General features: G+C 31.1%; 1 protein-coding gene across 1 annotated transcript; it reads right to left on the bottom strand.

The window, feature by feature from the left end:
* Nucleotides 1-1,553: 1,553 nt before the first annotated feature.
* On the bottom strand, nt 1,554-4,539 carry LOC107862839 (zinc finger protein SHOOT GRAVITROPISM 5-like). The gene is made up of 3 exons (XM_016708529.2): nt 4,021-4,539; nt 3,472-3,871; nt 1,554-2,606 (listed from the first exon to the last, which is right to left on the bottom strand). The coding sequence occupies exons 1-3, from the start codon at nt 4,121-4,123 to the stop codon at nt 1,802-1,804; spliced, it is 1,308 nt and encodes a 435-aa protein (XP_016564015.2). The 5' UTR covers nt 4,124-4,539; the 3' UTR covers nt 1,554-1,801.
* Between the last annotated feature and the right edge of the window lie 6,316 nt (nt 4,540-10,855).

Below are 10,855 nucleotides of genomic sequence, written 5' to 3'. Positions count from 1 at the left end.
ATAATATTGAAATAAATTGAGTAAAAAAAAAAGATAAACAACCTTTGAAAAAAATATTAAATTATATCAGTAACGTAAATGATTTTACATTATTGACACATATGAATTAACTCTTCTAAATTAAGTGATCTCAAATTTCAAATATGGGGATTGGAAAAAATCATGGTATAAAGTATACAATTTGTAATGGCCAAGAGATTCCATTTTCTCTGATTTATTCGTAATCAAAATGGATATTGAACATCATGTGATATCTTTTTTTGTAATTCTTTTTTTTTTTTTTAAATAGAGGGTGTAATAGTGACCCCTCAAGGGGTTTATATGTAATTTAACCAAAGAATAAAGGATATCCTTGGGACTAGATAGACCCCTTTGGTTAATTTGTGGGAGGTAATGAAAGAGGAATAGGCAGTTAAAATATTTTGTTGAATATTGCATTGAACTAGAGATATTGCCAAAGCCAATGGTCTCTGCATAAAAAGGAAAGATGCTTTGGTGTGTTTTTCCTCAGACACACACTGTAGCTCAGTAACTGTACTAACACTGTCTCCTTTCTTCTTCAGCAGCAGCAGCTACAGCTACTGATTCTCATGAATGAAAGAAAGAAAACAAAAAAAGATTGGAGGAAAAAGGACACTTTGATACGCTAAAGCTCCCGCTATGTGCAGCGGTGAATCTATGGGTATTTTTGTTGTGCTTTACACTCGTTAAATTCGATGCAGACTAGGTCTGATTATATAAGAAATACTATATAAAAATTTGTAGAGGACTCAAAAAAAGCACCCTGCAGAAAACCAAGATGTTAGTCGAGTATTTTGGTTTTCAAGCGGAATCTTAAATCTTTGAGCGTCAATATATATATCCTTAAATTCTGGGTCCGCCTGTAAGCATGTGTTTTCTTCATTTCTATAGGTGGTTGTTTCCGCTGCTTAAACCTCTGGCCTTTTACTCACATGATAGAAACATTATAGGTTACTCCAAAACTCCTCTTTGGAGGAAAGTAACTTGAAAAAGAAAAAAAAGAAAGGTAGAAAGAGAGGGCTGTGTGTGATGACCAGCAAGTAGTAGTACTGTTTAATGAATATAATGGAGTTTGTTTGTGTCTGAGAGTTTGAAAGAGACTAGTCTGCCATCAACCATTACAACTTTGGCACTGAAAAACATGGTGTTTTCTCCTTTAACATTTATAAGGTAGCAGACTAGCAGCAGGGAAAAGGACTATTATCTGATTCCCTTCTTTCTCTGCTTTTTTTCAAATTTTCTTAAGCAATTATTTTATTGGCAGTACAATTCTTTAATACTGGGGTCACCCCTCCTCCCATTTTCTGTACACCTCAGCCAACAAAGATCTCCAAATAGTCCAAATGCAAAATCTAACACACTACAAAAATTTAAGGGGTAATAGAGACCAGATAATGTAATTTAATTCTCTGTTTTTCTCTGTTATTTTTTCCTTTTTTTGGAACACTATATACAGCTCACTCAACTCAATGAAATAGTGGAGTACCATATTGATGAGTACTAGTAGTAAAATCAAGAACCCCTGCAATAAATTGATACCAAGAAATCTCACATTATTACCCTTGCTGAAAAACACCATTATGACAGTCACCTTGCAAGAATTAAATAAAAAAACAAATAACACCAAATACTCCTTTTTTTTTTTTCTTCATACAACCCCTCATTAACTATTCACTAGCACCACCACCCTCACTACACTACTAACTATAATCATATAATCAACAAACATAAAAAAAAAAAAAAAAAAACTAAAGAGATAAAAGAAATACAATTCGAATAACTAACGTTGAGAAAGTTTGAGATGTTCGGTTTGGTTGATATTCTTGGCAACTTCATGATGACCTTCTGTTAAACCCGAAGAGATATAACTCAATGCCAATGAGTTATTCTCATCTATAATATTGACTCTTGGAGTTGACGATTGGAATTTCTGTTTGCAAGAATGACAAGTGATTTGCGAAAGAGTGGAGCTGATTTGCTTGATGGCATGTTCTTTCAATGCATTAGCCTTGTCCAACTCCGCTTGTGCCTGTTGCCTAATCCTCTTGGCATTGGCGAACTCCTGCTCAGCCAACTCGATCTGCCTCTTCGCTTGCTGCCTTGCTTCTTCGGCATACACCTTTTCTTTCATGGCCAGCCTTAGCTGCTCCGTTGCTTCATCTTTAAGCCTCAAAGTGTCTGAACTACGCTTCTCATTCGCGTTCTCTGATGACTCGTTGAAATCTGAGGAGCCAATGGAGAGTTGGAGGTTGTAAGTCGAGTGATCTTCGTTCGGTTTAGATGATACGGAGACATCAAAGGCCGGGCTAGTTGATGATGTAGTAGCAGTCAAGAGTTGTAGCTCCAAATTGTGTTGCTTTGTACAACTTTTCATGATGTTGGGATTAGCCTGATGAGTAGCAGCCGCGGACGACAATTTTTTTAGTAACGTACTGGACCATGGCGTTGTGCTGAGATTCGTGTCGCTTGATGGGCTAGGAGTACTCGAAGCTGTGCGAGAAAGGCAAGGAGGATGTAAAGATTGTGATTCAGATCGGAGCCTGCCCATGCTACAAGCATCTTGATGCTCGATGAAACTTTCCACCCTATAATAAGAAAAAGGAAAGAGTGGAATCATTTGTTCGTCATGCAAATAGTAATTTACTTGTCATGATAAAAGTAAAGTGGTCATGATTTTTGGGTGTAATGGAAAAAGTATGAAAAAGGGACAACTTCATCAAATGATGATAGTATATATAGTGATGATTCAAAATGCTATCACCTTATCATTGATGAATGTGGGAGCAAGAACCTAGTTTAGTACAATTACACTAACTATGATCTTCGTATATATACGCATTTAACGTATATACGACGAATATGTAAAGAAGGATATAAGAAAAAAAAGGTAGAAGAAGAACACCAGCTGAGCTAATATTGAACTATTTTTTAGTACATGGAAGTACAACAAACATCCCTCATTCTTAATAAGCAAGCAGAATGTTTTTTTGGGGGAGTCAATTTCATTCTTCTAGGAAGCATAGAATAATGAAAAAGATTAAGAAATCCAAAACACGTTGCATAATTGAACAAAACGAAATTAAAGTATGACTTTAAGGATCAAGAATGACCTATGAAAGACAATTTTTAAACTGTATTAAAGTATAAAATAAAGAACTGTAGTATTAAGTCAGCTAGAATAGATATAAATCGTAAGGAAACAGCTTGCTAATTTTGCGGAGTTTGTTTATTCTTCTCTTTCCCAAAGCTTAACATCCTTTACAAAATATAAAAAAAAAATCCTAAAACCGTCATGTAGAAATCATTTTGTTTAATTTGACCGAGACATTACATTCGTACTACACATTTGAAGATTTCAATAATCTTTTTTTTTTTTTTTAAGTTTAATAAAATAGCTGAATAATATAGTACTAGTAGTGTAAGAAACATGGATAAAGTTGAAGATGATACCTTGAAAAAACGCGGCCACAATCACAAGAATGGCCACGAGTACCACAAGTTTTAAGATGAGCTTTGTAGTCAGACTGAACTGCATAGCCTTTGGAGCATTTCTCACACACCCATTGCTTATGATTGCTGTGTTTCCTACGGAAGTGCTTTTTAATGCCTACGAGATCTCCCAAGGCGTGACAAGGATCATGGTGGAGACAAGTAGGCTCAGGGCAAACGAAAACACGTTTTCTCACAATTGGGGTTTCTCTTTTGAGCAACTTCCATGGTACCTTATGCCGCCTTCTATGCATCTGTAAGTTCTGGTCCCTTTGAAATCCTTGGTTACAGATCTCGCATACGTATCGATCCGACTCTAATAACGTCTTCGGTGAGAGTGATACCACTTCAGCATCCGGATCTAGTAGAATTAATTAAATTTAAAAACAAACACATTACCGCAATCAGAATATTGTTAAACAACAACAAAAAAAAAAAAAAAAAAAAAACATAATATATATAATAGGTCTGAGTAACAGAAAGAAGATATGCATATCGAATTTTGCATACCTGGGGTCCCTGCTGGCCTTCTTTTTCTTCTACTAGCATTATTTGCATTTTCTGAGGAATTAAACGGGTCGGACGAAGAAGAGGGGTTGTTATTGCTTAACATGACTGATCAATGGATAATTCTTGGTTACTGCTAACTATTTCTAATTTTTGGATATGGAAATTCAGCGGGTGTATTTATCTTAGGTTTTTGGAAGGGAAAAAGAAAAGAGGTTAATTAACTACAACATGAAAAACTATGGAGAAAAGAGAAGATGGCAGATGAAGAAGAGGAGATACAGATAACACCATAGAGGAAAATAATAAAAAGGCTCTTTTCTTCTTTGCTTTTCTTTCTTTCGGTTATCATCAGCTTTCTTTTAGCTTTTCTAACTTTCAGCTTTTCATCAGCTTTGCCAGATATTGTTGAAGAGTCACACACAACCCCCCTTAATAAAAACTTCAAGGTTAGGTTCCACAGAAAAATTTAAACTCTTTTTCCTTTTTTTTTAAAAATATTCTCTCTATTTTAATTTATGTGATCTACTTTTTTCTTTTTAGTTCGTTCTTTAAAAAGGATTGTGTTTAGCGTTTTAGCAACTCTTTAATTGCCAAATTTTCACATAATATGCTTACGTATCTTAATAGATTTGACTTATCTTCAATTTTTTTAATTTTTTTTTTCATAAATTTCGTATCAAGGAAAAATAGGTTAATTAATTTAAAGAGAAAATACTCCATGTATCCTGATAAGAATGATATATTTCTATATTTGTAACAATTTAATTTTAAAATACTCATTTTACTTCTAATGAAATGATTTACAACTATATAAATATCTCAGACTTATTGCAAACTATAAATTTTAAAAAAAATAATTATTCTTTCATAAATTTCATATCAAATCAAAGTCACGTAAATTAGAACGAAAGGACTATAATTTGGGGAGGGGGGTGGGGGGGTTTTGTATTTGAGGGGTTACTTGACCCAATCATAATGTTCCAAACTAGATATAATCAGCTGTTAGAGCAGCAACTGAGAGTAGTGAAGACAAGGCAGAAAAAGAAAGAAGCCAAACAAAAAAAGACAGAAGATCATTATTTCACGGGTACAGTAAAATTTGGATATATAAATACAAAGTAGACTCTCCAGTATTATAACACCCACAGGGCCATAATAATAACTTCCCATATACAACGTACACGTTAGGATTTCTTTTTTGTCACTAGTCTCTCTCTATACAGTGACTGTCTATACTCTACAGTAAGTAGCAAATAATACTAACACCTTTAGTTTGTTGGTAAATTTATTTTACTTGTCCTAAAATTAATTTCTTTCAGACAACTTTTTCTTTAATCGATACGTACTACTTTCATACTTTGGTATCGCAAAAGAAAGATGGGGCCTCAGCGGCGGATCTACGTAGGATTGAGGGGTTCGGCTGAACCTCCTTCATCGAAAAATTATACTATTTTTACATGATAAATTATTTTTTTTATGTATAAATAGTAGAGGTTGAATCCCGTTCGACTAGTCTGTTTATGTACTACTGAACCCCTCACTGAAAATCCTGGATCCATCCTTGGGCCTCAACCTCAGGTATAAATTTCACCTAGAGATAAAATTATTTTTCATGTTTTAATTTTGTTCGACTTATTTTCTTTTTAATTTTTTTGTCTAATATTAAGATCACAAAATAAAAATTATTTTAATATATTTGACATATTTTTAATTTAAAATTGTAAAATTTAAAAAATTTATTTAATTTATTAAACTATGTATCAAAAATCTAAATAGATAAATAAATCAATAGAGAATAGTACATGATTTCTAATTATCTAATCAAATCTCGATAAAAATTTTCCATATCTCTAATATTAATGAAAAGTAGCAGATAAATCATAAAAACAGTTGACATACACATAGGCTACTTCGAACATCATGCTTGTAAACTTTAGGTACTACTTCGAACATCATATTTGTAAACTTTAGGTCACTTTTAAATTAAAAAGTTTCAATTTTGGCAAGTATATAAACTTTTTATCACATTTTTGGCTCTGCTCTGCTACTTCTAAATTAGGTATAAGTTTTACTAATTATTTAGCATTTAAAATTACCAGTTCACCCCTCCAATCCAATTCATGGCTGCTAATAGAGTAGAAAAGGACATTCCATTCCTACTCCCGAAAACGCACAATGATTTCGAATTTGCAAGCAGCTTTTTTATTTGAAAATGACTATCTGGTCAAAGCTTTGATGAAGGGTTATTTGGTCATTTCATTAATATAATGAGATTACTTGTTGTATGTATGAGTTAGTACTAGCTAATAACTTTTGGTAAAACAAGAGCATCAATAAAACAGTGTTAGCATTTAGCAATAGTAGAATTTTTGAATTATATATATAATGACAAATATAATTAACTATAATCACACTGTTTGATAGATGGACCCACCTACAAGTGGAGTAATTCTTACAATACTAACAAAAACAACTCAGCTAAAAAAAAAAAATCTCTATTGCCCCAATATTGAATTTTTTCACTCAAAAATATTTAGTGGCTATTTGGACAGATTTTTTATTAAATCAGTGAGGAAAAAAATAGAATTGTTTTCACATGAAAAAGTCAAAAAACTTCTAGTGCTTCGATCGAGAATTTGTTTATTATTATGTATTTTTTTAATGAGTTAGTTCGATAGAAAAATCATTTTTAAAACACAATTTTTTCTTTGATTTGTGAAGGGAAAAACTTTTATTTCTAGTAGTGAATGTATATTAATTAGTGATGGACAGAACGAGTCGTAAAGCCTATGCATAGGAATATCGATATAATGTAGAATTAGTTATATTACTAAAATTGAAATTGACTTAGTAATTAAATATCAACATAATTTAAAATTAGTTATATTACTAAAATTGAAATCGTAGAGTTCAATCCAAATCTATAGAAAAGGCATGGTTATATAATGAAGCCATTGCTTTTCGTAGAGGTAAGAGGATCGGAGAAATACAAAGAGTTGTATTTTTTTTCTCTTATGAAATTCCTTTTCGCTATTAATCCGATGGGTTCACTCAACCAAGCCACTCAATAGTGTTTTATAATCTTCTTTTTTTCAAAAGAAAAAATAAACTTCTATTTCAGATAGCTAAAAATAAGCTGATTAAACTATATTAATATTAAAAAAGGATTCTTAACTCAAATAGTGGATGAAATTGTAATTTGCAGGCAAAAAGTCATCAACTTATGACACTATAAATGAATAGGAGTAATAATTTGCTGACCAGACTTAAATGTTCTCCTCATGACTTAGTCCCAAAATCAATATTTTAAGCAATTATAGTTCAATAACGAACAAAAATTGTAGGATTAGTGCTAATTAATGTGAGCGTGGAGAATTAATCATGAACTGCATGCTAATAACAACATGAATTACATGATCGCTCATGTGTCTTGTTCTCATAAAAACAAAGTATAGGATATACAAACATTTAACAATAAAGTTAGCATCTTTGTTTTTGGTACATAGTGTCCTACCAGAATAAATATCAATTATGGCAAGTTCTCACTATTTGTATGTATAATTAGGATCCGTTTGATCATGAAAATCAAAAATATATTTTTTTTATTTTGTATTTTTGAAGTTGAAAATAGAATTGAAATTGTGTTTGGCCATGGTATTTTAGAAATGGGGTTTGTTTGAAGTTAAAAAAATAAAAAGTGATTTAAAAAAAAAAATTAGAGTTTATGAAATTAGGTTATTTTATGAAAATAAAATTTAGATTTTTTTTGAAAAAAAATTAAAAAATGCAAAAAGTGAATCCAAATATAGTTAAAACACCTCTTGAGGTATTTTTCAAAATTCTAAATATTCTGAAAACATATTTCAAAATATTTATGGTCAAATAAGTATTTCAAAATAAAATAAAAATGTATTTCGAAATATTATGAATAATATTAGTAGAAAAACGCCTACTAAGTAATAAATAGCCTGAAAGACTGGCAAATTAAATAAATTTACCCTATTATTGTAGTTTAATATACTGTAATAGCATGATAGTAATTATCCATTTTTATCAGGTTACTGGTTGATCTTAGAAGTGATTTAATTGCTTGAGTGTTTTTGTACTTCATTATAAAGAATTTAAAAGCTTTAAATGATGATAGTGTCTACGTCGTCCTTTATTTTTCAGTTACTTTAATAAAAAATATGAGTAAATGAAATTCTCTTACCCTCTTACAATTTGAATGGAAGAAAATGACCTTTTTACATATGTCGTATGTGTAAAAATAAAGATCTCTAGTTAAAAAAGATATGAGATTGAAAAGAAAATTATGAAGAGATGAAAACTCATTTACTGTGAAGATTTTTTATAATGAAGGGCAAAAGGAAAGAGAATGAATCACAAGAAAAACTTGCAGGTTAAGAAAATTAGGTACAGTATATCGTTGGCAGAGATCAAAAAGAAAATTGACGTGTATATATATATATATACGTACTAATTAAAATAACTGTGAAACAAATTGCAGCAAAATTCATTGGAGATGGTACGTTAAAAAGAAAAAAAGTTGGTCAAAATGAATAGTACTACATTTTGATTTGTGGTTCAACTGTGTTATATGGAGCTGTAATATTCCTCTTTGATGAGAGAACGTGCTGGCAATCACCATGCATGTTTTTTTCTTTTAGTACTATTAATTATAACCCAAGTATACTTCTATGTTAATGGAATTCATAAAGTTAAAGTTTATAATTTTTTATTGATCTCAAGACTCAAATTAACTAATTCAAATATTTAATAGACTTTTTAATACTACATATGATTTATAAAAGCTACTCATATAAACTGGTAAATCGCATTTTAGATCCGCCAGTGCTTCATGCTTCCGTTGATATAAAGAAGTCAGAGTTAGAATTTCATTGTTTATGGGTTCTAAATTTTAAAAATTCATTTTAAGTTCTTTATAATTAAACTTACTATTTATACATATTGTTTAATGAATTCTTTAACACAAATATACTGTTTGAACAAAAGCTATTGGGTTGGGTCGACTCCATATCTAACTTCTCACTCCGCCCTGTTGATATACTATACTTCTATGACTGAAAAAACTTACTCATATACGGTGTTTACATCAAGCCAAAGCATGCATGTCATGTGTATGAATGTAGAGTTCATTTTACTTAATCATACTTAATTAATATGTATTTTACTTCATTAAATCACTTAACCATGATAAATTACATTAGCTTAGTGTAAATAATGGGGTAGGTAAATTTTTGCCCTTCTACGACTGGATGCCAATTCTTTTTAAATAGCACTGACGAATGAGTTTTGAATTCCATTGATATAATGAAGGCCACTCTAAACCTAATATTTATACATGTTTAATGAATTCTTTCAACACAAATATACTATTTGAACAAAAGCTATATATTGGGTTGGATCGAACCCTTGCATAGAATTGCCTGATATATACTATACTTCTACAACTAAATGCCAATTCTTTTTTTTTTTTTATTCTCCACCCGGTGTTTGATACCCACATTGAAGTCTCAACTAATCTGAATCGCGTGTTGCAGGGTCCATTAAGGTGATAGTGCTCCCAACAGAATTTTCTTCATACTCAAAGCTCGAACCCGCAATAATCCTACCACTGAACCATAACCCAACCCATGTTGGTGATGCCAATTCAATTTAAATAGGAGTGACGAATACCTAGTATATATGTTTCCAAAGAAAGTAGAAGAAATTAGTTTGACCCAGAAAGAAGAAAGAAAGTGGAGGAAAAAGAAAAGAAAAGAAGAGATTTTGTCATATATTCATGACTGGAAAAGATGAAAGTGGAAAAAGTAATAGACACATCCACGCTCCCTGCGTGCACCAATATGATCATCATCATTATATTTATGTTGTATACATATACTATATAAATTCAAAAAGTTACTACTACTACTAACAAATTATAATCAAAAAAGAAACTTACATTGGAATCTTGTTATTATTTTCTACGTACTTCCCATATGCCAATCATGTCACTCTTTTTTTCATTTTTTTTCTTAGGTCTCTTAAATTTTGAGAGGTATATTGTGTAAGAAAATATATGGTAAAGTATAATTGTAAATACTTTTTATGATAACCGGCCCAGTTATGGTTTCTATCCATTTCAAAAATGTTAAATGAATAAAGCAAGGACAAGGGCGGCTCAAACTTTTTGGAGAAAAGGCGGCCGCCTAGGGCCCTCAAAAATTTGAAGGCCTTATTTTTTTTTAATAATAATAAATTATAAATTTTAAGAAATATATTAAATATTATTTATAGAAAAAAAGAATCTTTTTATATAAAAAAATTTAGGAGTTTGATATGTAAATTTTTTTAATGCATTGACTATATTATTAATTAAAAAGAATTATTAAATACGATTATATAATTTTAAAAATAGACTTTATAAAATAATTATTTTTTCTTAAAAACGTAAGGCTCCGTTTGATTTTTGCCTTAGGCCACAGATTAGCTTGAGCCGCCCCTTAGCAAGGACAACGTTATTTTTAAATATTTGGTGGAATTTCATGTCTAGAATGCCTAGTCTAGGGTTTCAAACAGAGAGACGTGTTAAAATAGACTGAGTTAATAAATAGACGAGCTAGAGTCATAAATCAACTCACTCAACTTTTGCCAAGTTTTATTGGGTCGTTTGCACTTTTGCTCTTATTTTGTGTTGGTGTTAATTTATGCTCCTCATGACGAACAACTTTTTCACAAGACATAAGTTTATAATTTCCTCTCATAGTACCTCACAAGTTACGTTCAGGTATGACTCCAAGTTATGTCATAAGTTTGATTGTCAAAGGACTAA

This window comes from Capsicum annuum, chromosome 3, assembly GCF_002878395.1.
Source record: "Capsicum annuum cultivar UCD-10X-F1 chromosome 3, UCD10Xv1.1, whole genome shotgun sequence".
Classification (NCBI taxonomy): Eukaryota; Viridiplantae; Streptophyta; class Magnoliopsida; order Solanales; family Solanaceae; genus Capsicum; species Capsicum annuum.
This window is presented reverse-complemented; position numbering and strand designations above follow the sequence as displayed.

What these genes read in the sequence shown, in the direction of transcription:
- LOC107862839 (XM_016708529.2), bottom strand. Translation starts at nt 4,123, where the DNA reads ATGTTAAGCAATAACAACCCCTCTTCTTCGTCCGACCCGTTTAATTCC. An exon ending in AAGGCCAGCAGGGACCCCAG is followed by an intron (nt 3,872 to 4,020) that starts GTATGCAAAATT and finishes TAATTCTACTAG; the next exon opens with ATCCGGATGCTGAAGTGGTA. An exon ending in TGTGGCCGCGTTTTTTCAAG is followed by an intron (nt 2,607 to 3,471) that starts GTATCATCTTCA and finishes TTCTTATTATAG; the next exon opens with GGTGGAAAGTTTCATCGAGC.